Below are 26,220 nucleotides of genomic sequence, written 5' to 3' on the forward strand. Positions count from 1 at the left end.
ATGCTGAGTGTGGAGTATCTGGAAGATCTCACCGGGAAAGTAGCATTGCTTTGGATCTAGATGGGGAACAGAATTCCCTGGAAGAGAAAGAAAAGAAAGGTGAAGTCTTTCAAGTAGAGATAGTAGGTGGCATAAGCAAAGGAAAGGAGAAGGGGTGGTGGGCTCTGCTTCCCTAAATTTGGCTAAGTCCAGGTTAAAAGGCACCGTCTGATGGCCCCTGGCTCCCAGAGTGTTGGCCTATACAGAGTTTTCAATTTGCATAGCTTGCCAACTGAAAAATTGTGGAGATTTTACCTAAAATACAGATCCTTGGCTTTTCTATTTAAGATCCTAATTCCCTCCCCTTCTCAGCTCCATGTTCCCCTAGCACTTAAAGACCTTCCACCTTTTATAAATTCTGTTTAATTACTTATGTTTAGTGCCATTTTTCTCTTCAAACCCCCCTCCCAATGTAAACTCCAAGAGGACAGGGATTTGGGGGGGCTTTATGCTTTCTTTATTAAAACATTTCAATATTAACATATGTCTGGCACATAGGAGGTGCTTAATAAGTATTTAGTAAGTGAATAGAGGAGTTGGGGGGCTCTGATGTAGGTCCTGGGGTTTCAGGGCACCGCCAGCCAGGAGACCCTAGTTGCCCTCTGCCCCAGGTCACACAGGCCTCTCCCAGTGGCTCCCTCAGGCTGAGAGGGGAACACCTAATTTTGTGGCAAAAAGGAAGCAAGGGAAAGGCTTTAACATTTGCTTTGGCCAGACTGGCAGGCGAGGCTCCCCGCACCTCACGCTAGGTTCCCGACTCCACGGTGTGCCCCTAAACACCCGCCATCGGGTTTATCTGGCTGCGCAAGGATGTGGAGAGGGCCTGAGCCTTGATCCTGTAAGACACCCCCAGTATAGGAGGCAGGGGAAGGGGCTGGGTAGGGGGTTTGAGGGGAGGAGGAGGGGTGGGAGTCTTCAGCACCAGAGGGCGCCCGAGCTCAGCCGCGGCTCTCAGTCTTGTTGGCAGCTAGCCTGAGCTCTGGCGGTCGGAAGTGACCGGCTCCAGCTCTCCCTCAAGGTGATGGCGGTCGGGTCCTCGAAGACTGTCTTCTCCACTGGATTGTTAGTTGTTCGCAGGCAGGAACCAAGTCAGTGGGGGTTCCCAGCTCTATGCCCGGTGCCCAAAAGTGGGCTCGGCCCGAAGTGAATGAATGAATGAAGAATGAGTACATGAACTGGTCGGGAAAATAGTTTTGAAACAAAAGACACCCATCCCCACGGCCGGAGTCCCGGAGCTTTTGCGGCTTCCTGCTGGCATCCCCCTCTCCGATGGAGCCCAGGTGCAGCAGCTGAGCCCACTCCCTCTGTGGTCAGGGCTCCTGGACTCCTCAGGGAGAGAAAACTGTTCTTCTTGGATGGACGCGGGGATAGAATCCACTCCACTGTCTGGCTATGCGGGAAAGGGCAGGGAAACAAGGCTGGAGCAGTCTGTGGTCACTAGGAATGCCCCAAAAGGATCCCTTCTCACCCCCGCGCCTCTGGGGACACCTGCTGCACTCCTTCCTGCTCCACTGAAGCCATTTCACGGTGTTCAGAGTGGGGCGCTGTGGCCTGCCAGGAGAATCATCTCTGTGCTCTTCTCAGCACTAGAAACACTGACGCCCGGGGCACTGTCAAGGAAGGGCGGGAAGGAAGGGAGATGAGTCTTCCTGTTAGCACTTTTGGTCCCACAGGGCATTCACTGGAAAGAGGAAGAAAACACTGAAGTTTACACAATTATTCCTGGCTTCCATTTATTGAGTGCCGAGCACTTTTCAGTGCAAAGGGTTGTCTCTGTCAATTCCCCCAGTTTCACCCCAAGGAACTGTGGTTAGCCCATTTCTCAGTTGAGAGGACTGCTGAATTTACCAATAGCGTCCTTCCTTTCGGTGACACAGCATCCTATTTAGAGACCCACCTTTACAGATGAGGAAACTGAGGTTTGGCTAGTAAGTAATAGCGTTGGTTTGGAACCGAAGTTGCTCTGACTGCACAGACCTGTCTCATACCCTTTTATGCCAAGCTTGAGATCGCCGCGCAGTGGGCCTGGGCCAGTGGTCACCTCCTTGTCCTACACTCCAAAAAACAAGATGCTCTTAGGTACTTTATCTGATGCAGCTGGCCCAGCCGGTCCTTACCCCTAGGCCCTACTTTGTTTTTCCTCGGTTTTCTTTGTTCTTTTTTTTTTCATGTCTAATTTTTATTCTGAAATGTAAAGCTCTTCTGAATTAAAGCACAGTTGACATACAATGTTATATTAGTTTTCACTTAGGGGTGTAATCTAAAAAACTAAAATGAACAAACAGAACAAACTGGCCCATAGAGAAAAACTGATAATTGCCAGAGGGTTGGGGGGTAGGGGTATGGACAAAAAGGCTAAGGGGATTAGGAGGTACAATGTAAATAGTCATGGGGTTGTAAAGGACAACGTAAGGACTGTTAATATCACAATAACTTTGTATCGTGACAGATGGATAGTGGAAATTTTTTGTGGCGATCACTTTGTAAGGTGCATAAATGTGAAATCTCACTATGTTCTGCACCTGTTTTTCCTTAGTTTTCATTCAGGTCTCATCTGTGGGACTCCGTGTCTCCGTATAAACAATGGGAACAATAATCAACCCTTCAGGCCAGCCTCACTGAGAGGCTCGGTTCCACACTACAAATCAGGCTTACAGAGCAGGGCCCAATGGACCCCGCAACGGCTAAAGGCCTGAGTGCACCTCAGTCCCTGGAACACCCCTGGGGCGTAGGAGAGCTGGCAAGGAGGGGAGAGTGGGAAAAGTTCTACGGGGCGGACGCAGGTCAGTGCCCTCCGCGGTCGCCGGGATATTGCTCCAAGACCGCCCCTCGCCGCGCGTCCCGCCCCTCTCAGCCCCTCCCCTCCCCGCTCTGCTCTTTTGCCTGTGCATGTAAAGCGTCGCACGCTCTTCCTCTGCTGCTGCACTTTCCCTCTCCGCCGCCGCGTCAACTCAGCGTCTGGCTTGGGTCTTCCCGCCGCCGCCCGTCAGTGCCATGGATGCCAAGATCGTCGCCGTGCTGGCCCTTGTGCTGGCTGCGCTCTGCCTCAGCGACGGTGAGTGTGCTTGGCGGTGGAGGCCGGATAGGCGCCAAGCTCTGAGCTCAGGGCTCAGAGCTTCCGACTGCTAGCGGTGCCGCGGCTCCTCCGCGCCTGCCCGCCCGCGAAACCTGGAGCGAACTCAAGTTTCACTGCTTTGCCCATTTCGCAGTGCGAGCTCACTCGGGGTGCGCGTCCAACATCCCGCGAGCAGCGCAGAGGCAGTAAGGCTGTTCAATCCGCAACCGAGCTAGTGTTCCGGGACTGCGGTGCAGCCACTGGCCCTCCAGCCGGCTGCAAAGCGAGGTCCCGCAGGAAAACTGGATGGGCGCACTGAGGGCGTGTCGTGAGTGGGCCCCGTAGAGGGATGTGTGGAGCCGAGTTAGGAACCTCGGGTCCCCTGCCCTTGCCCGTCCACCCCTCAGCTAGTGGCCTTCCCGCACCAGGCTCGGTTTCCAGAGCCGGGTGGGCTCACTGTGTTGGAGATGCGATCGGTGGCTGGTTTAGGGAAGAGCTCCTTGCAAACCGGATTCGAATCGCTCGTGGTGGCTGTGAGATCTGGGGCAGCAGCGTGGTGGACCCTCCACGAGAGGCCTGCTCGCACTCTGCAGCCACCCAAGCAGGACTTCGCGGGCGGGTGGTACTGAACAGCTGTCGGGTTTGCGCCCCCCACCCGGTCAGAAGCCCCCCACTGCGCTTCTACACAGACCCGAGGTCCGAAGCGACGCTGCAAACTTGGGCACGCGTCCAGCCTTGGCCTCCCTGTCTCTTCTCTAGGTCCCCCTAGAGGGGTCCTGGGGCCATTAGAGTCTCCAAGTCCCTAGTACCCAAAACACACCTGCAGATAGGAGCTCACCACTTCTTATGAGCACTGCAGCAAAGTTCAATCGCCAAGACCTTAGGCCATTGTGCAAGGTGGTGTCCAGTTTCACTGGGAGAGTGAGAGCTTTTTTTTCTCTTTTGAAGCTTGAGAGAATCTCCCTGTCCTGTCATAGGACACCACTGCTGCTGCAAACTAAAATAAACTGTTGCAAATAAAAAAGCATGTTAGTCAGGCCATGCAGCCTGTTCTGTTCTTAGCTGCAAAGTTTACAACAAACTCTGCACAGGGTTGAAGAACACAGAGTGCCCTTGGTGCAGCCTAGGTCTGTGCAGGGCCTGAGCTCCTGGAGCACTAGGCTATGTTGAGGGAAAGACCCCCCTGGTGCATTCTGGCAGGAAGTGGTGGGGAAGCCAGAATGGGTAAGGTGAGCAGGGGAGCAACTGGACCAGGCAGGAGGGCCTGGTTAACAGGGTTCTTGGCTGACTCCTGGGAAGTGTTCTTTAAAAGTGTAGCAGGTTGCTTGTCAGAGCTGCAGAGGGACCAGATCAAAGGCAATTTAAAGTTTTACTCCTGGCTGAAAATGTTTCCTAGGCTGTGTCTCCACATTGACTCCCCAGGTCATGGAGACACTCTGGTTTGGGAATTAACACTTGAGTGGTCTGGTGAGAGTGGAGGTGTCATCACACACTCTCTCTGGAGAAATGGTGCTGCCCAAATTTGAAGATAGGACTGGAACGCAGGGACCGCCGTCAGTGAGTCCTGGGCATAGCTGACCTGGGGGGAACATAACCACAGACTCCTACTGACCCTGGGAAGGGTTGGTTGCTTACCTCCCTTGGCAGCAAGTGTCCAGGTCAGTGTCCTTCAGTCCAGGCTGGTCTGTTCACCATGCGTGCTTAGACCAGAATGTTTTTGTTTTTGTTTTGTTTGTTTTTTAACTCCTGGGGCTTGTGTGCCCATGCTGAGTTCCAAAGCTGTACTTCAGAGATATCCTTGTTCAGGCTCAGGTTTAGGACCCTGCATTCCCTCCACTGGCTGATCTCAGCCCAGAAACTTCCAGGGGTTAAACTTAGGGTGGGCTTCATTCCCAGGCCTGGTTGGAGAGTCTGGCTGGCGCCTGTCTCTTCATTAGAATGGGGGGTTCTCCGGTAACAGTTTTGAAATAAAGCACGGTAACCAGGTTCCAACCCACAGTAACATCTGGGTTAATCAGTGTCTTTCCAGTAAATGGAGTCACATCCACAACAGTTGAAAAAGTTAGTAATATTTACAAAAAGCCATAGAAAAGGACATCAGGTGGACACAGTTCTGACTTCCCTTGGTAAAGGGCACTTGGGCTCTGTCACTTAAAAAAAATTATTCGTGCCCTAGCCGGGTAGCTCAGTTGGTTAGAACGTCATTCCCAAGCGCCAAGGTTTCAGATTTGATTCCCAGTCAGGGCACATAGCAGAAGCAACCCATGAGTGCATAAATAAGTGCAATAACAAGTTGATGTCTCTCTCTCCACTCCCCCTTCTCTCTATATCTATCTATCTATCTATCTATCTATCTATCTATCTATCTATCTATCTATCATCTATCATCTCTTTCTCTTCTCTCCCTTTGTCTTTCTAAAATCAGCAAATAACAAAACCCAAAAAGTATATTGAAGTTCCCCACTTGATAGGCAGGCAATTGGGTCCTGGAAGCAGGAATAGGAATTGCCTTTAAAGGAATGTATAATCCCATGGGAGGAAGGAGGGAAGAGAAGAAAAAGAGAAAGCCTGTGTTTTGAGTCCAACTAGGCCTGATCTTCGCTACATGGAGCCAGAACACTTTTTTGGACACTAGAGAACAGTAACCCCCACCCACCACAGTGTGCATATCATTGCCTCCCTGCTCTCGGTTGCTGTAATGTCGGGACCTGTCCTGGCTCATCACTGGCCTCTCAGCACACAGGCACTCATGAAATTCTAGGGCAACTTGGGGGCAGGACACTGGATGGGAGACTTGGCTCTTCCTTTACCCAGACTGCCTAGCCTCTAGCCCTGGGTTGCTTTCCCAGGTGATCTGGTTACCATGTAATACAGATAAGAGAGGTCTGTGCAGTTGCTGAAAGCTGGGCCCCAGCAGACTTTCTGGGGTTGTATCAGGGGTAATGTGAAAGTTGCTCCAGTGCTCCTGCACCATGAAACAACTGGGAGCCCTGAATCAGACTTTCTCCTGTTTTCAGGGTGTTGAATTTGGTCCTGGGAGGTCAGGGGGTATTCTGCTCTCTCCCAGACTTGGTGGCTCAATAGGCTGCTGTACTGAGGCCATGCTGTTTCCCAACTGAATGCAGCCTTTAGAAAACAAAAAATTAAGAAGTCCCTAATTTGCAAGGTTTCATGCAGTTTCCCCAGCTCTGTTGCCCAAAAGTGCAGAACTTCAAAACCACCAGGAGGCCTCTGAGAGCTCTGTAAGCAAGAGCACTTAAAAAAAATTCTCTGGACAAAATATTCTCAAACATACATTTAATCCCTGATGAAAGGATCCACAAAGTCAAATAATTTGGGTTATTAAGTGGGGCTTGGATAAAATATGCAGGAAAAACCCTCACAAATCCCAGCCTCCCAGGGCTTGCAATTCTAGACTTAAAGAATAAGGGTGGGTTCTGCCAGAGCCCTTTGCTAATTTACATTAATGCATGTTAAATATAGCATTTTGCAAATTGGTGAATTTGCAAACAAAGATGTAATACAACCCAGGAGGCTGTAGGGTCCCTGCACAGGCAGTGAAAGCCATATTTGACTCCAGCCCTGATAATCTCCATGCCTTCTGGGAAGTGCTGGAGAGAAAGTGTGCCCTTGCCCTGCCCTCTAAGGACTCCCAGCTAGGAAGCCAGCCCAGATTCTTTTGTGGCCGCCTGGGTTTAAGGTAAATATGAGGCAAGAAAACTGCAGGTGGGGGAGCGCAGTATTCCCAGGAGGTCTGTGGTTGATTCTGGGATGAGGCTTGTGCCGGAGGAGAGAGGGAGGAGGAAGGAGAGAGAGCTTGGAGCCTCCTTATTACCCCTCCCCCTTTTAAGTAGGGAAGACTCTCAGTTGGCCCTGGGCACTTTTGTGTAGAATAACTGGGAACCTCAGTACCTTTGACTGAAATAGTTCTCTCTTGTGATTAATATCCTTTATCTTAAGAAATCTGAACAGGTGCTTCTTATTTTAATTTTCCACCCTCCTTCCTAGGGTCCATTTCTCCACAGGTCCTTTTGGCCTTTGGCCCTGTAGAAGTTGAGCCCAAGCCCACCAGATCTTCCTGTGCTGCTCAAGGAGGTTTTTGCCGGGATGTACCAGTGACTCATCCCATCACTCTCGATCCTACTGTCATTCTGCCATTTTTTCCCCTCCGCTGCAGACCTAGATACATGTGTATCTTTGAGGCCTGGCAGGATAGTAACAAGCTTCCTTGTTTTTATTACCTCTTGTAGGGAAACCGGTCAGCCTGAGCTACAGATGTCCTTGCCGATTCTTCGAGAGCCATGTTGCTAGAGCCAATGTCAAGCATCTCAAAATCCTCAACACTCCAAACTGTGCCCTTCAGATCGTGTAAGTCTGAGCATCATCCTCCAGGAATGTGGCATCTAATGAGCACAGTAACACCTAACTGGTAAAGCTAGAGATGACACATGCCAAGTGTCCAGCCTTGAACTTGGCATAATTAGAGGCAGCTATTATTACCACAAGGACTTTGAGTATACCAAGCAGGAGTTTCCAAAGCCACTCTTACCCTTTGGTGCCTTGCTGTGCTTATAGTGGTCCTTGTCTCTTCTTTCCGTGCTTCCTCCCTTTAGCACAGGAACTGGCAGCACATTTGGATGCATTTCCAGACTACAAAAACACTGGCTTCGCCAAAGTTTGTACTCAAGTTCAATAACTTATCCTTTGCTTGTAACGGTTCTGTCTGCCCTGCCCCGGTTCTGTTTCAGGGCTTTGATGTTATAAATTAATCTTTGCTCATATAGCACAAGATCCAAATTCAATTGAAGTCATCTTTAACCATTATCAGCTCACTTAACTGAATTTTGTCAAATATAACACATGAGGCTTTGGTTTCATTCATGTGGAAAATGAGACAAACCCAAATCACACAAACATGAGATGGAGATATGTGGCCTGCAGTGCAGGAGTCTGGACAAGGTGTGCAAGAAAGCCACCCATCGCTATCCATTAGTTGGCCATTCAGTGTTCCTATATACCTGTGCTAGCACAGAGTAGGCATGCTAGTGTGTCTAGATTCCAGGGAGGTGATGCTAGGGGTTTCCTGGGACAGTTCACCTCCTGAAAAGTCCCAGTGCTAAAAACAGATGGGGCAAGGCAATTAGAATAAAAGCTGGAACTTCCTAAAGACTTTTCTGCATAATGCAAACTGTTTGTAGGTTTGATTTTTCTTTGTCTTTTTTCCTACCCTTTAATGCCTTGATGTGTTTGTAATTTACAAATGTTTTAGTGCCCTAGAAGATGAATGCTTTTACTAATTTTGCTTATAATAAAATACTACATGTTCTTTAAGAGGTATTTTATCAGGTATTGAATTTAGCTTGTATGCTCTTGCTTTATAGTACAGATTATGCTGATTTACTTGCCTAGGAATGTACCTTAAAGTTGAAGAAGCCAAATATAACTCTTAGGTCTGAGCATACACAAAACTAATAAACAGTAATACCCAGATTTGAACTCCCATCCACTTTGCTACAAGCTATATCCCTCTGCACAGGCTGTGTAAAAACTCTGGGTGTCCTAGAGCCATTTTGCCGCCCTTCGCTATCCTTATAGACCTGTGACTGACTGGCCAGAAGTATCTTTAGGCTTCATGTGGTACAATATCACAGATTACCTGGTAACAATGGTTTTAAGGAGAGGGGTGTAAAGTCCAGGTCCTCTTCCAGGAGTTATCAGGTAGAGTGGCTATGAGTGGAGGTGAGAAGTGGGAGAGAGTTGAGGTATAAACTTCAACCTGAGGCAGCTCTCAGATACTGACAATACTATGCAACTGCCACTACCTGTACCTTCTCTTGCAAGCTCAGTGAATGGAACTTAAAAAAAAGAGAGACCAGGGAAGATTCACTGAACTTGTAAAACTCTCTGGAAGACATTTTCAGGCAAATTATCTACACTATGACTCCCCCAACCAGTACTGTCCCATCACTGCATTCTCATCCTCCCCTGCACTGCTCCTCCCTCACTGCCCTCTCATTGCCCACCTGTACTGCCCCTCCCTGAATTCACTCTCAGCCACCACCTGCATTGTCTTTTCCTTGTTACACTCTCAACCCCCACCTGCACTTCCCCTTGGTCAATACACACTCAACTCCCACTTTCACTGCTCTTCCCTCATTGTACTCTCATCCCTCTCCTGTACTGGTCCTCTCTCACTGCACTGTCACCTCTCCTTATCCCCAGATTATTGCAGGCCCCTGCCTCTAGGCTTACTTTTCTCTCTGTCTTGCATGTAATACAAGATGATTCACCGAAATAAAAATCTACTTCTGTTACCCTCTAGTTATAATCCTCACAAATTCCCATAATCTTGCAGATAAAATCCCACATTTTTGCCCTTACATCTGGCCACATGTTTCTTGAGCATTCTATCTCTTGCTGTTCCTTCACAGACTCCATGTTCTACTACCCTCTTGTGTATTTGCACTTGCTTTTTCCTCCTCTTTTACTTCTCTTGCCCAATTCCTACTTATCCTTCAAACTCCAACTCAAATGGTTCCTATGGGAATTCTCTGCCAATCAGACACCTGGCTCCAGTAAGGATCCTGATATGGGTGTTGGGTGAGCAAATGTACAGGTCACAGCAGTCCTTACTCCCATTCAGCTGCACACTGTCGCCTCTTCTGTTTTTGCAGGGCAAGGCTGAAGAACAACAACAGACAAGTGTGTATTGACCCGAAATTGAAGTGGATTCAGGAATACCTGGAGAAAGCTTTAAACAAGTAAGCACAACAGCCAGAAAGGACTTTCCACTAGAGCCACTGGAGGAAAGCTAAAACTGTGTGAAAGTCCTGAGAGGGCAAAGGTGTGGGGAGAGGAAGGCCTTACTGGTGAGGGCCAGGTATGCTTGTAGGGCAGCACATTGACCTGGGAATGGGTAGGAGGTTTGCCCAGCATGTAGACATCTGCATTTACAGCATATGGTGCAACACCACAGCTTCATTCATACCCAGGGCCCTTGCCCATTGGCTGTTTTGTAACTGGGTTTTTTTTCTAAGAAATTGTATTATTTCAACAGTATTTTCCACCAGTCACTTTCCTTGTGATCATCACAATCATTATCATTCTCATTATTCTTTTTTAAATCAATGATTACTTTAATATCTGTATTTGGTTTGTTTTGGATTTTTCCTGGGGAGTCTGGGCCCAGTCAGGTGACAGCAAAGCATGGAGCTCAAAAAAGTGTCCTTCCTCCAGAAGCTGAGGTATGAAGAAAGACTTTTGGGTGGCTCCTACAGGTCACACCCCTCCTGGAATAAAGGTCCAGGGTAGCTCTCAGATACTGACCATACTATGCAACTGCCACCACCTGTACCTCCTCTTTCAAGCTCAGTGAATGGACCTGTGGGCTCCATGCAGAAGCAAGCATCGCTGGGGACTGTGCTCAGAGACCCTCTCCCAGTCATTCCTGGCCTCTCCCTGCCTGCAAGAGCATGCTTTCATCTCACTTCTGCTTCTCATGTCTGCATGCACTCAGGGGAGGAGGGTGGTCACTGGAGCTCCAGCCGAGTCCTCTCCTCCCCTTGCCCTCCTTCCTGCTCAGGCCTTCTGTGAGAATTTGCTCTGATCTCCAGAATGGGGCTGGCCTCCTCCTGGTGCATGGGAGACCACATCCCCACCTTCCCATGAGAGACAAATCTTTGCAAAATCAAATGCAATTTCAATCTGAGAGCTTTCTTTAAGGAATTTGGTTTCTTTGATTGCCTCTGAAGCATGTGAGTGCCATGGAGGCTCTACAAATGCTAACTAAGCTTTCTGAAATCTGATGTGAAAAATTAAATGAATAAATTAGCCTCTTGCTACTAACTTCTGCTCCTGAAGCCTCAACAGCTACAATCAGAAATGCTGGCAAGGTGAAATTTCCACGCATAAATGTGATCTACAGATGGGCCTGGTGGTATTTGTAACTTTTTGCAAGGCATTTTTATATATTTTTGTGCACATTTTTAAACATTTCTTTATAAACAAATGTATTTCAGAATATATTTATAGTCAAATAATTCATACATTTGAGTGGAGCCATATGAATGTCAGTAGATGCATTTCTCTATTATCTTAAACTACTGGCAATTTGTAAAGAAATGCATACAAATGTGATTGCAGCTTTTTAATGTTGGCCACAGTGTATTTTTTCACTTGTACTAAAATTGTATCAAATGTGACATTATATGCACTAGCAATAAAATGCTAATTGTTTCATGGTATAAACGTCCTACTGTATGTGGGAATTTATTTACTTGAAATAAATCCATTAGTTGTTAGACGTGGAGCTCTTACACATTTCCCAAGTTTGCGAAGATAAGCTGGCATGCTGGTCAGGTGCCTCAGATCCCTCCTACTGAGTTCACATATGAGTAATAGCACATGGGCCTTGCTCAGGAGCAAATCTGCAACTCAAGTTTTTGCATTTTTAAGCCAATGAAAGCAGCAGTGCTGGTTTTCTGAAGAATAATATTTGACTCACTAATTCCTCTTCCCCTTCCTTCTCCTTGGTTCTCCTAACATCCCCATGTAATCTCTAGAGACTCAATCCTTATAATATACAGCTCTCACATTTTCCCATGTAAAAATCCCATAATTCCAGCCCATGGTTAATATCAAGCTTTCTCAGGAACAGGTGGCCTTATCCCATAAGTCATTAAATACCATTCAGCTTAAATCATTTTAATGTGACAGTCATGAGCCAGTTGTTCTAATAAAATTCTGCTAGCCACCCTCTCTCCCTCATTCTTCTGAACAGTCTCAGTCATTCCCAGGGTGTCTCCACAGACATCCAGACAGGAGAGAGGAGGCTGTTTGCTTTCTCCTTTTCTGGATGGCCTTCTGAACCTTGGGCCTCTAGTCTCCAATTTACAATGCACAGATTTTTTTAGATGAAAAAGAGTTCAGCTTTGCACTGAGGAAAAAAGAAGCCTGGGAGAGAAGGTGAGTTGAAATAGAAGATCAAGTCCAGCCTGGCTCTGGTTTGCCTTCACGCCCTTTTAGATGAGAATTCCTTTCCCCATTGGAAGGCAATAGTGGGAGCCTGGGTCAAGTTGGCAAATTGGTGATTGCTGTAATCAGTCCACAGGTGTTGTGGAAGCCTAACATTTTTCAAATGAAGGAAAATGTCTAATTTATTTTAATGAGGTACTGATGAACAGTGCTTTGCCCAGGGGCCTCCAGGCTTGAGTCTGAAGATAGAATGAAACCAATACATGGGCCAGTGTTAAATATTGATCAGACTGAGACAGCTCTTGTTTATCTCAACATTATTAATGGTTCTACTAATTTTATCGAAGGGGGCGCAGAGAAGAAAAAGTGGGGAAAAAAGAAAAGATAGGAAAAAAGAAGCGACAGAAGAAGAGAAAGGCTGCTCAGAAAAGAAAAAACTAGATATCTACCACCTCGAGATGGACTACAGTACACTCTGTTCTGGTCTCACCCAGTGCTTTGTAAATTTGCTCTAACCCCACCTGCAGAGCAGAACCCCTGCCTCCTGGGTAGCCTCTCAGACTCCAAGGGGGAGCAGTGCTTTGCCACCCCTTTGGTCTCACTGGCTCCTTTATTTATGTGCTTATTAAGGTCCTTCCTGGTCTGCTAAATAATGAAGTAGTTGTATAGAGACTGGAGTTGGGGTCTGGAGACCCCAACATGGAGACTCTCTGCTCAGGACTTCATGTAGAACAGCCCAAGACTCTAAAATGACCCAGGATTCTGTCTAGAGACACCCAGGCCTCCCCATCATTTCCCCAAATGTCTGAGCCTTCCACCCTGCCCTTCACTCAGTCTGTTAGGAGGCCTATGATTACTCTGGAGCTCACCCAGATCTGCACGCTTGGAATCTGCTTTCCTGTTTGAGACCAGCTTGTGACTGCCTAGCACCCCGCCCCGCCAAAGCCATCTGTGAGCCCAGCAGTAGAGCCTCTGCCAGCAGAGGGCATGTATGCCTCATGCTCTCTCATTTGCTGCCACTAATGCTGCCCATCCCGGCCTTCTTGGGGCAGAGCTGGCTGTGGCCATTACATTTGCAGGTGATAACTGACTCCTTTTCCCAAGTCCTGTTGCCAGCCCTCCATCTCTGCTACCTGGGGTGGGACTTCTCCAACTGCCCCCCTCCCTAGGCCTGGGGATGTGTAAGTAGCTTTACCTCCAAGCTCAGGTAGGCTTCTGCAGACCATGCAGGGAGAACATGTGTGACCTCTGTGTTCCCAGAGAGCAGATGTGGAAGTGCTTCTCAGGGAGGCTCTTCACAGGGTAATTCATTTTGTAGATTCTTTACATGGGTCCCTGATGATATGGAGGAACTCTGGGAGGGGACTGCAGTTCTGGGCCTTCTAGCCTATCCCTTCCCCTCCTTCTGGAAGAGTCTCCATGACCCTGTGCAAATATTTGTAGGACACAGCTGCCTCAGGTCTCACCCATTGGGCATATCTGCTTAAAGTGACAAGGTTTAAATTCTAGAAGTGTCTCATTGCCTTCCTTATAGAATTATGTCTAAGATTTCTGGCCAAGTCTAATTTGGACGGGAAGGAGGGGATCATGGGGGAGGAGCAAGGCCTGATGTCAGTAGTGCTTTGAAAAAGGGATACCTTGCAGATCTATTCTTTTCTTCTAACCCCCAGAACACACAAACACACACCCTCCACCCTGGACCCCTGGTCATAATTGTAGTATATGGATCCAGAAAGATAAAGTGGATGGAGGACATGGAAGATGGATTTCAGGAAAAGGGAACTCAAGGTCTCTGTGTGTCAGACTCATCTGCGTCACACAGTGCTGTGTCCCCCTTCTGCTCTAATGTGCTCCTTTGTGACTACAGCAGAGAGTATCACGGCCTTCTTTTTTCCCCACTGGAGAAGTGTCCTGTTAGGGCCCTGTAGCCAGAGACCTTTTGTTTCTAGGGCCATCCCTTTTAGCTGGCTAACTCTTCCAGCCTGGGCCCATTTCCAGTACTGGGGCTAGCAGGCCTGCTGTGGGTGAGCAGGGGATTACTTCAGTGACGCTGCCCTCCTGCCTCTGAAGGCACCCTGATGTTAGCTGGATGGCCCAGGGCTGCAGTTCTTCCTGATAAAGCAGCAGCATGTCTGGTCTGTGGGAGCCTGGTAGGGCTATTCCTCACTCTTAACAAATGCACCACCAGAAAGGTCAGACCTATGCACCCATGTTGTACTTCACTCTGCACACTGTGGGAGCAGCCATTTCTGTGCCTAGAGAGGTGGCTGGTCCCTCCTGTGCACCACAGAGAGCTGACTGCCCTGCAGCAGCAATGGGTCAAGCTATTGCTGACCTGAGGTGGCAACCTGCTTTCTGCAGTGCTCAGGAGTACCATGTGTCCCACGAATCCTGGGGGGTGGGAGCTGTGGAGACTAAGAGAGTTGGCCTTGGGCTTCACTGTGTCTGACAAACAGGTATTGAAGTGTCCTGAGTCTCTGGGGAAGAGCCAGAGCCAGACCTTAATGCTGTTGTGGGTTGCCACAGGGCAGTGTTCACATGACTATATCAGGTGAGTGGTGCATGAGGCCACCCCTGCACCAGCTCCAGGGCCACCTTGGCTGGTCCACTGAGAAGCCTTGAGGTGACTAGGGATATGGGATGGAAGCAGTGAGTGGTGCAAAGGCCCTGATTGTGCTGGCAGCCCGTGCCAGGCTCTGTGTGAAGATGAGCCTAACCTCTGCACTGGGTGCAGGTAGTGTGCCCTGTCCTGTCATGTGACCACTATGCCAAGCCGGCTGTGTGTCCTCATTTATCTGCCATGATCCATGATTACTGCACCAGTCTGTCCTTTCTACTTCCCACCTTCCATCCATCCCTATGCTGCTTCAGCCATGCTATCTCTCTCACTCCCCTCCTCTACCCATGGCCTAAGAAAGGAGATCCATCACCCTTGTGATTTGGAATTCAGAAGTCAGGAGTGGGACCCTGCTGGAGTAGGCTTGGCATCTCAGTGTTAGGCCTGGCCACTGCAGGAACCCGCCTTAATGGTGTCTTCCTCTCTTCTTGTTAACAGGAGGTTCAAGATGTGAGAGGCGCAGGTTGGGTCAGACGCCTGAGGAAGCCTTACTGTAGGAGGCCGGGTCTGAAGACAGTGTTAGGAAGAGCCCCCAGTGGTTTCCCTGTGCAGTCCAGACAGGGCGTAATGTGTTTCCCAGGGCTTTGTTTTGCACAGTTTGCCTTACTTTCACTGATTATGTAGCAAAGTATATTCTGTTTTTTTTTTTTTCATTTAGCTTGATTATCCAATGTCACTGGTGACAGATAGGAACTTAGACTAATATTATTTTACTTGCTTTATTATAATATCTTTACCATGAAGCCCCTGGTCTGACTACAGTTTCCTGAATTTTATATTCCTCTGAGCTGCACAAGCTGGACCCCAGACTGAGGGAGTCTTGCCCACATTATCATGTCCTGGGATGAGGGGGTATCAGGACTAGTCAGCATGGGCAAACCCTAGTGAAGGTGGCCCTGTGCTGCAAGGAGTTAGGGGAGATTAGGGTCTAGAGGGCCAGGCAGGGGGATCATCCCTTATCCAAGTGAGCATCCCAGGACTTCCCTCAGTTGAGGCAGGTAGGAGTATGAAGCCAGGATAGGGCCTCATCCTGAGCTGTCCTCAACATCTCATCATGTTCTTCTCATCATCCTCTCTCTCATCCATCATCATGTGCATCTGAGACTGTCTCCATGACCTCGAAAAGGACTCTCTCAAGACAAATCTTTAATTTAAACTGGGCACCAAGAAGCAAATCAAAATGTATTCTCTTACCAGGTCCAGGAAAAACTGTGCACCTCTGTGTCTAGTTTGGAATATTGTCTGTTGTCCAATCCTGTTTTTTTGTTCAAAGCCATTGTCCTTGATGCTGCATTGTCAGTTCCGAATATGTAGAGGCTGAGTGTGAGGAGATGCCCCTTGGGCCTTTGACCTGGCCCATTTAGGGCTGTCATCATTTTGGGTGGATAACCTTGTTTTCCCCACAAATCACAAAGTTGTGGTGGATTCACAGAGCCCAAGGGAATTCAGTTTGCAGCAGCACTGACCTCTGAGGACACAGACTCGCAAAGTTTCCATAGATGTTGATATCTCAGAACTACAGAGAATTTTGTGTTTATAGTGTCAAGCTCAGCATTGTTTTGGGACTAACAGGAATAACAAGAAAAGAATGCTTAACTTTTTTTTGGTTTTGAAAACCCAATCCATAAAATGATTAATCCTGGGTACTTTTTTTTCCTGATTAAAATCTAACCTCATCTTTTTCACCATTTGGCAATCCCACCATCTGTTACCTTGCACAGTGGCCCTTGGACCTCGTCTACTGCTGCTGTTACCTTGTCCTTCCAGGATGTCCAGCAGGGAATTCCTCTTGGAAAATGATGGGACATGGGAAAGTTGGTTAAGAACCCTGATATTTGGGATGTTTCCCTTTACTGAGGGCAGTGTGTAGAGTTAGACAATTTAAAAATTTCAGTTTATAAAAAGGAAGTCACTAAGGGTTTTTTTCCTTGTTTTGTTTTTTATTTGGTCTTACTAACACTTTTCCCCTTTGATTAAAGATCCAGTAACTTTTTTTTTTTGATTAAGAAAGTGGAAAAAAACAACAGCAATGCAAGGAAATGTATCCGTTGATAGAACACTGCAAATACCATGCAGAACATGTATTGTAAAGTGATCTTGAATTGTAGGTGTTTTTAGATTTAATAATCGTTGGGTTATCAGTAACACATTTTAGGCATTTCCATAGTATTTCTTAAACTGAATCTTCATGGGAGAACCCATTCTGTCAGCCAGATATTCACATCCTCCAACCAGCTATGCTATATTGAAAAAATAAAGTATGGGAGATTTGTATTAGTTATAAGGGATGCAGCCTGGTTTCAAGACACTCTTTTAAAAATTAACCTGTCACTACATGGCTCCTGAATTATACATGAAACTATTGAATCTTCAATGGGAGGTCATTTTCCAGGTAACCCAAGATATTTAAAAGTCTCATGGAAAATTTGGAAGCATCTTCTTTTGGAATCCATGAACCAGAACCATTAAATCTGTTACTCTGAGGAAATGAACATACCCCTACATCTTGACTACAGTTAAATGAAGAATCATTTCTGTTTCTTCCCTATAGGAAGAAAAAGGTAAGAGTAGAAACTACAGGGAAAATTACTTGCGTAACAATTTCTCCACGTGCAGTCTGCTCCTAAATGACACTGACTTCCCAGCTAAAGCAGATATGCATTTAAATAGTTCATTTGGAAAGAAAATTGCTTTCAAAATATAAGTCAAGTGCATCAGGTGATTAGGGGTCCTCCAGCTGTTCCTCTTGATCCAGTGCTGCCTCTACCTGACCTTCCCTTGGGCTCAGTGTAACCTCCAATGCAGTCCTTCGCTGCCAGCCTTTGCACCACATGGGGAGGTTGGATTGGGGGACTGGAGGTTACAGGTGTGCTGTGTTTGGAATCTGAATCTGTGCCACGTGTTGTTTGTACTGTTCTTTGTCCTGCTCTGGCCAGATGCTGAGACCCCAGCGAGGAGGCTGAGTGGGGTCCTCTGCTTGTTTGAGCAGAGGGCCCACATAGCAAAAGGCTACAGTGCCCCTGTGTGAGTCCAAAGGGGGATTTGATTTTACCTTCCTTTTCTGAATACTGCCTGGTGTGATCACCATGAGTTCCCTCACTGAGACTTCATCACTTTTCTCAGGTATTGTGTCCTCTGCAGCTAGAGGAGAATCATCATGGGGTTCTGATTCCTCTACACCTCTCTTCTGAACCATTCTGAGGGAACCTCAATCCTGGAATCACTCCCAAGGAACACCCATGTCCTCTCAGCAGGCTTAGCCAAGATGAAAACCCCCACAGGAAAATTGTTATTCCCCAACCTCGCTGGACTCTCAGTCTCTGAGCAGTGATAGGTTCAGTGTTAAATGTGATAAATACTGTACTTTGTATTTTTTAAAATGCATCTCCCAGATAATGTGAAAATGGTCCAGGAGAAGACAGCTTCCTATATGCAGTGTGCTTTTTTTTTTTTTTAAAAAAAGTAACAACTTCTTTTAGAAACAATTTCTACTTTCATACCAATGAAAACATGTATATGCACTTATAAATGTTCTAATAAAGACATATATTCAAATGTAGCAGCCAAGGGTTGAAATTAGTATTAGCATTTGGAATTTTCCAGACTTGATTTTTTCCCTCAGATCACAGAGGGGTATGTAATTCTAGCTTAAAAGGTTAGTGGAAAACAGGCCATTGTAATGCTAAACATGAGCAAGATTTCTGGGGCTATAGCTGCCTCTCCTAGGTCACTGATCCTGAGCCAGGCAATACACACCCTTTTCTCCAGATGTCCTTGGTTTTGCTGGAATCCCTTCTTAAAGACAAGGTAGCCCTCTGCTTCAGAAAGGATGGTTTTGTGCAAGGCTCTGCTGTTGGGAAGGAGACCTCAGGCTTTCGTGGAAGGCAAACAGGCCCTGTCGCTGAAAGCCTTGCTGAGGACCCAGCACCCTGTGCCTTTCTGTGTTGCACAAGGACCTTTTTTTTTTTAAGATTTATTTATTTTTTAGACAGATGGGAAGGAGGGGAGAAAGAGGGAGAGAGACATCGATGCGTGGTTGCCTCTCACATGCCTCAAACTGGGGACCCAGCCCACAACCCAGGCATGTCCCCTGACTGGGAATCAAACCTGCAACCCTTTGGTTCGCAGGCTGGCACTCAATCCACTGAGCCACAACACCCAGGGTCACAAGGGCCTTTCTGAAAACCAGGCACTAATTATCTCAATTGCCATCCCCAGCACTGTCCTAGACACTGAACAGGTGTGAGCTGGACAGACAGAGGTCAGCCCTTTCACATTTTCTACTACATTCTCTCTGGTCCACAGTCAGTCAATCTGGAAAAGAGCGTGGACTCACCAAAAATGTCTGAGTTCAGGTTGTTCTGTCATCCAGACACTCGCCCACAAGTTCAAATGTGACTGGTTTACCACTGTACCCAGAACCTCTTGTTATGTATAGGACACAGGTGGCAAACACAAGGCCTGTTGGCTGAATCCAGCCCTCCACCTTGTTTTATCTGGCCCAGCACCTTGTTTCTACCCCGCAGCAGCACCTTGCTCCTTGCCCCTAGTTAAGGAGTAGTTACATTTATAAAGTCCTAAAAGTACATTTAACCCTTTGAAGGAAACCGTGAGGCTGATGTGGCCTCTGGTGAAAATGAGTTTGACACCCCTGGTATAGGGTGACCACAGTGTGGTTGTTAAGTTGCAGATGGGCTGCAGGAAGAGAGAAAGGTTAGAAGAGGCTATAGTAGAGTCATCTGGTGTCCTGAGACAAAGGTGGGTGTGAAAATTAGGAGATGAGTGCTTAAGTTCTTGTCTCTCTGCTCATTCTGGGTTTAAGACATACCCCTTGCCCTTAGTCTCAGTTTTCCCAGCAACAACTTTGATGCTTAGTAACATGAGGAGACATGAGGATTAGACTAGAAAAGTATACCAAGGAGCCATTTTTCTCCCTTTCAACCTGCTGCGCCCTACAGTCCACAGAGGTGGAATCAGTTCACACCTGCCTCTATTTAGACCTTCAGCTAAGCTCAGATAACACCTGGAGCTGCAAGGGATTCCGTATGAGCTTCTCATTCTCAGCTGGCATCTGGGGAGAAGCCTCCTGGTTGGTGCCTCCTAGGTTCTCTGAGTGCCCGGGTATGCTGGTTCCATATACTCTATCACTGTTCTAACTCTAGGAATTAATCGATCTCTGGGGTAATTTTTCACCATGATGTTGACTCTTCACAATGATATTGCATTAAAAAAAAAAAGCCATGGTCTTTTGTGCTCCACAAGGCTCAAGACTGATGGCCCTCATTAGTTAGCTGGTATCTGTGATGCCAGACCCGGACTAGGTGTTGTGGAGACTGGTGAGCAAGACAGCTTTCTCCATGATTTCATGGAACTGCAGTCTTGGGGACTGGCTTACAATTAAAGGAGCATTTTCCTAAAGCATGGTAAGTGTAAGACAGGTGGCAGGAAATCTATAATACCATCAAGGGTTGCTAAAGGAAGCACTGGTGAAGCTGAGACATGAGAAAAGTAGATTCTTTGGCGGTGATCTGACCCACAAGGACTGCCATTGAGAACCCATGTGGGGTCCTGCTCTGATTTAGAAACAGGAGTTTTCTGCCAGGGAGGGGTGCAGCTCACATGCGGAGCTGAGCATGAGGACATCGGGGCCTGGATTTCAGCCCTTCACTTCCCTTTCTGCACCCTGTGTAAGGGACAAACCTTATAACCATGCCATAGAAGAGCTAGGACCCCCTGGGAATGGGTTCCTGACAGCTGGGAGGTTCCATGAAGGGGCTGCTTGACACAAGTGATTAGTTGGTGGAGACAGCTGGCTGAGGCTGGCCAGTCCAGTTTTCCGTCCCAGGAGACAGAGCTGTGATTTGGACCACTTCAGGTCCTCAAGCTGTCTCTGCTTACAGCTAAGAGCATTGTACATGGGAATGTGGGGAGCAAGAGACAGAGGAGCAGAGGGAGCTACAACCACATGAAATGGTTTCAGAGAGAGAAATGAAGATGAGAGACTGGTTAGCTTCAGAGGGAGGTGACATGTGGCTGCCCACAGGTCAGAGTGTCTGGGAAGGTCCCGTGTGTGGTCCAGTTGTACATCTTTTTTTGGGGGCCTGTGTATTTTCAGTAAATCCTGTTTGAGAGCTAAAATAAGGATTTCTGGTAATTGCATCCAAATAACCATCATTATGGGAAATTAGGCAGTCAGAGTGGGCAAGGGAGGTGGGATGCAAGGAGGCTGTGGGCTAGTGTACACAGTTCTGTTGGAGACTTTTCTACCCCGACCCCTTGCCCAGCCTCTCCAGAGGTCTTTTCTGGGTCCATTATCATGGAATTAAAGTCCAAAGAAAGACCACTCTGGCCTGTGCCTACTACCCTGTTAGGATTGATAAATGGTTCAGAGGCATTCCCTAAGACCCACCCCCGTAAAAGGTGCACAGACTCAGTTTAGGGCCTAAATGCTCTTCCATCCTTGAAGGCACCCACCAGCACCAACACAACTTTCCCAATGTCAATTGTGAGATGGCTGCACCATAATCATCCTGTGGAGAGCTCTAGCCCAGTTCCAAGTGTGTGGAGGGGTGATGGGGGTTTGCCCCACAGCCTGTGCATCCCGTGAGATAAACAAAGGGGGACAATGAAGTTGTAGGTACATTCATCCTTGGGATGTACAACCCCTGCCAGGCTGTAAGCTTTATAATGTCTTATTGAGGATGGAGTCCTGTCCCTAAAGCCTTGAAGAGTGTTTGTCTTGGTGGTTGCTTAATGAACATTTGATGAACAAGCTGATGTCTTCAGGATGAGAGGCATCAGCAAGCCCTAGGGAGGTAACATCAGGCAAGCCACAGCCAAGCCCTGGTGTTCCTACAAACACTGGAGCTACTCAATTTTCAAACAGGTTGCTCTGCTAAGTTTTCAGGAGTTAACATTTATTTTAGAGCAAATGAGTTGCATCTAATTCTTGGCCCATGAAACTGAACAGTAATAAAGCAAAGTGAAGCCCTAGATGAAGCATCTTATACTCTTCATCTAGGAAGGGGAAGAGTGGATTGGCAAGATATGCTTATGGACTGGGGGAGGGCAGAATGGGAGGATCCCTTGACTTGCAGTGAAATTGAGTAACTGCTCACTGCTGTACCATCCATCCCCAGTTAAATCTAACTCAGTCGTACTACTTCTGCACTTCCACAGCTGATAAGAGCTCAGAAAAAAAAAATGCATCTCTGCTGTTTGGTCTCTTTGAATTCATGACAATAACTCAGTGCTACCTGGATACTATCACACATGCCTGTCCCATTTGCTTCTCTTTCTTTTAGGTACTCATTCCACACTTTCTTCTCTCTTCAAATCTTTATCCTTCTCTTCCTCTAAACTCTCAGTTGATGGTCTGCATCTGATGTCAAAATAAAAGGGAGGAACAAGAAGCAGGGGATTTCTCTGCACTTCACTTCTCATCTACCACCTAAACATCTATACCCACCATCTCTGTTGTCACTTACAGTGAGCACCATGCTCCTGGCCACCCTATGCTGAGAAGTGCTTCTCACCTTCCCAAGGACATCTCTCCTGACTTCCCCCTTTCTCCTATACCATAATTATTTTTTACTCTCTATATCAACACACTAACATGCATATCTCCCATCAAAAGCAAAACAAAGCTAAAATAAAAAGTCCTAAACTCTATCCTTCTACTCTATGTCCTCCAATAGCATCTGCAGCATTTCTCTGCTTCTCATCACACAAAGGTTTTCAAAAGAATTGTCCACGTTGTCTCTTGCCTTCTCTCTTTTCATTCTTGAACCTACCCTAGTCAGAATTTGACTCTATCACTCACTCCACTAGAACTGCTCTTTGTCAAGACCATCACGAATACTCAGTTACCAATCCCCGGCTTACTTAGTCTCTTGGCATCGTTTGAATCCTTGATCACGATCCTAGACATACATACATGGTTGGGTCTGAGGAGACCACTCCTGACTGTTTCTTTGGCTTCATGCAATTTCATTTCTCTTTGTTGTTTCCTCCTCATCTTCCACACATCTAAACCAAAAAAAAAAGGCACCAGTACTCAACCCTCAGACACTCTTCTGTAGCACCAGGTGAACTGATACACTCCCTTGACCTTGAACACCATGTAAAAGCTAAGGAATTCTGAGTGATCTTTTGGATCTCAGGCTGGTTCACCCAGCTCCTCCTCTGAAATTTTCATATGCAAAATGAAATGCCTAATTTTCACTTTCCCCCAAACTGCTCATCCCATTTCTGCAAATGACAATTCAATTTCTTCAAGTTACACAGGCTAAAATCTTAGTCATCTTTGATTTATTTTATTCTCTCATAACTCCAAGCTAAACCATTAACAAACCCAATTAGTTACCTTCAAAATATATCCAAAATGGAGTCACTTCTCACTGCTACAATCCTGGTCCAAGCCACAGTTGTTTTCTGCTTGAATCACTGCACTAGCCTCTCTGGGCTGGCTCACTGTCATGTCCTTCAGTATCCTCTCTACAGCAACAAGAGTGGCCTGTCATGATGACCAGCCATGTAATCCCTACACAAACCTTCCAGTGACCAACAGAAGTTACAGTCGCTGGTCCCCATCACCTATCTGACTTCACCCCTTTCTCTGTACCTGCCACACTGTCCTTCTCTCCCTTGAACAGCCCGACCCTTGGCAGAGTTCTTTTGCATTAGGTGGTCTCTGCCTAGAAACCACGTGGTTTACCCTGTCCCTTCCTTTAGTCTGCACTCACCCTCACCTTCTCAGAAAAGTCTGCAGACTTCCCTGTCTGGTACAGCAGCCCCTCCCCATGCTGGCATGCCCTGTCCACCCTATTCTGCTGCTCTTCCTAGAACCACCTGTCATGTTTACTTGTTTGTTAACTGTTTTCCTAAAGAAGAAGGTTAATACCAATGCTGGAAGAATGGAGCTTGGTCTCTTTTGTTCACTAATTTTTCTTTGTGGCTGGCATATAGGAGATAATAAAAAAATTGTGAATGATTTCCCAATAAATCAATAGAATGTTAATACATTGGAACCTTTCTTTTCTCATCTCTAAAATAAAGATAGCTATGCTCATATCACAAGGTTGTGCATTTGTTTACATACTCAAGGTCACATTGATAGGTCATTACTTGAACCCAAATTCATCTTACCTTAATGTTCATATATCAAGGAATCACACACACTACACCTTTTCTAGAAACCTCTGACCCCTCCCCTGAGAATCACCAGAACCTGAAAAATGATAATGGTTCATTTCCTATGAGCCAAGATTAAAGAATCATCCTTTCCACATCATACTCAATGGTGACAGATTGATAGCTTTTCCTTTAAAATCATAAATAAGACAAAGGTGCCTACTCCCACCACTATTATTCAACATAGAACTTGAAGTCTTAGCTAAACAATTAGGCAAGAAAAAGAAATAACATTTTCAGGATTGGGAAGGAAGAAATAAGATTGTCTCTATTTGCAGATGACATGATTTACATACAGAAAATCCTGAAGACTCCACCCAAAAACTCTTAGATATAATCAGTGAATTCAGTAAAGTTTCAGGATACAAAATTAACATACAAAAATCAGTAGTGTTTTTATACACTAATACCAAATTTTCTAATAAAGAAATTGATCCCATTTACAATAACACCAAAAACAATAAAATCAGGAATAAATTTAACTAAGGATGTGAAAAATATTTACTGTGAATGCTACAAGATATTGATGAAAGAAATTGAACACACAGATAAATAGATATCCCATGTTCATAAATTGAAAGAATTAATATTGTTAAAATGTTAATACCACCAAAAGCCATCTATACAGTCAATGCTGTCCCTATCAAGATTTCATTGGTTGTTTTACAGAAGTAGAGAAGACACTCCAAGAATTTATATGGAAGCACAGAAGACACTAAATAGCCTGAGAAAGAAGAGCAAAGCAGGAAACATCAAACTTTTCGATTTCAAGCTGTATGGTACTGACATTAAATGCAAACAAATAGATGAATGTAACAGAAATAAGAGCCCAGAAACAAACCCAAGCATATACAGTCAACTAATAATTTGACATGGGAGCTAAGAACACTCAGTGGAGAAGATGGTCTTTTCAATAAATGATACCAGGATAATTGGATATTCACATGTTAAAAAAAATGAAACTGGACCCATCACTTGCACCACTCATAAAAATTAACTTTAAATGGATCAAAGACTTAAATTTAAGACCTAAAATCATTAAATTTTTAGAAGAAAACACAAGACTAAAGCTCTTTAATATGGATCTTGATGATGATTTTTTGGAACCTCTCTTTGTTCATCTCTAAAATAAAGATAGCAATACTCATCTCACAAATTTGTGTATTTATTGGCATACTCTAGGCCACACCTAAATGATACATAAAGTGAAAAAAACAAATAAAAAATAAACAAGTGGAAATATATAAAAGTAAAAAGCTTCTGCATAGCAAAATAAATCAACAAAGCAAAAAGACAAACTATGGAAGTAAAAAATATTTGCAAATCATATATCCAATAAAGGGTTAATATATAAAATGTGTAAAGAACTCTTATAACTCAATAGCAAAATAAATATATAAATATTAATAAATATATAATCCAATTAGAAAATGGGCAAAAGACCTGATTAGGCATATCTCCAAAGAAGATATACAAAAAGACAACAGGTTTATGAAAAGATGCTCAACATCAGTAGTCTTTAGGAAAATGCAAATTAAAATCACAATGATATATCACCTCATGTCTGTTTGAATGGCCACCATGAAAAAGACAAGACATAAGTGATGGTATGGTTGTAGAGAAAAGGGAAACCTGGTGCACTGTTGGTGGAAATGTAAATTCATGCAGTCACTATGGAAAACAGTTTAGAAGGTCATCAAAAATTAAAAACAAAACTGTCAAATAATCCAGCAATTCTACTTCTGGGAATGCAATCAAAGGAAATGAATATACTAACTTGAAAATTATCTACACCCCATATTCATAGCAGTATTATTTACAATACACAAAAACTAAAAGTAACCTAAATGTCCATGAATGCATGGATGGATAAAGAATTTGTTGTATCTATATGTAGAATGGAATGTTATTCAGCCTTACAAAAATGAGGAAATCTACCATTTGCAACAACGTGGATGGACCTTGGAGGCATTATGCTAAGTGAAGCAAGTCAGTCAGAAAAAGACAAATACTATATGACCTCACTTATATGTAAAATCTAAAACAACCAAAACCAACAACCTCCTCCCCCTCCCTGCCCCAACTCACAGAAAAAGAGATTAGAATCCTGGGTAACAGAGGCAGAGGTTGGAGGAGAGAAAATTGGAGGAATGTGGTCAAAAGGCCCAAACTTCCAGTATAAAATAAATAAATACTAGGGATGTAATGTACAACATGATGACTATAGTTGACACTGCAATATGATATATAGGAAAGTTGTTAAGACTGTAAATCCTATGAGTTTACAAGAACTTTCAGTTTTCTGTTTTTCTCCTTTTCCTTCCTTTATTTTTATTGTATTTAT

At 45.6% G+C, this 26,220-nt stretch overlaps 1 protein-coding gene across 3 annotated transcripts; it reads left to right on the forward strand.

Moving 5' to 3' along the window:
• Positions 1 to 2,909: 2,909 nt before the first annotated feature.
• Positions 2,910 to 25,031, forward strand: CXCL12 (C-X-C motif chemokine ligand 12). 3 transcript variants are annotated; one of them, XM_024561331.4, is made up of 4 exons: positions 2,910 to 3,094; positions 7,345 to 7,462; positions 9,769 to 9,855; positions 24,546 to 25,031. In XM_024561331.4, exons 1-4 carry the CDS (start codon positions 3,034 to 3,036, stop codon positions 24,745 to 24,747), a joined length of 468 nt encoding a protein of 155 aa, XP_024417099.1. In that variant the 5' UTR covers positions 2,910 to 3,033; the 3' UTR covers positions 24,748 to 25,031. The 3 variants fall into 3 exon arrangements, with proteins under 3 accessions (XP_024417099.1, XP_024417101.1, XP_024417100.1); XM_024561333.4 differs by lacking the exon at positions 24,546 to 25,031 and adding an exon at positions 12,415 to 15,111 and having other exon boundaries at positions 2,913 to 3,094; XM_024561332.4 differs by lacking the exon at positions 24,546 to 25,031 and adding an exon at positions 15,123 to 18,243 and having other exon boundaries at positions 2,916 to 3,094.
• The last annotated feature ends 1,189 nt before the right edge of the window (positions 25,032 to 26,220 follow it).

This window comes from Desmodus rotundus, chromosome 4 (genome assembly GCF_022682495.2).
Source record: "Desmodus rotundus isolate HL8 chromosome 4, HLdesRot8A.1, whole genome shotgun sequence".
Classification (NCBI taxonomy): domain Eukaryota; kingdom Metazoa; phylum Chordata; class Mammalia; order Chiroptera; family Phyllostomidae; genus Desmodus; species Desmodus rotundus.

Excerpts from the sequence above, each read along its gene's own strand:
- CXCL12 (XM_024561331.4), top strand. The coding sequence starts at position 3,034 with ATGGATGCCAAGATCGTCGCCGTGCTGGCCCTTGTGCTGGCTGCGCTC. Across the intron at positions 3,095-7,344 it reads TGCGCTCTGCCTCAGCGACG|GGAAACCGGTCAGCCTGAGC; the intron begins GTGAGTGTGCTT and ends TACCTCTTGTAG. Across the intron at positions 9,856-24,545 it reads CTGGAGAAAGCTTTAAACAA|AAGTAGAGAAGACACTCCAA; the intron begins GTAAGCACAACA and ends GTTGTTTTACAG.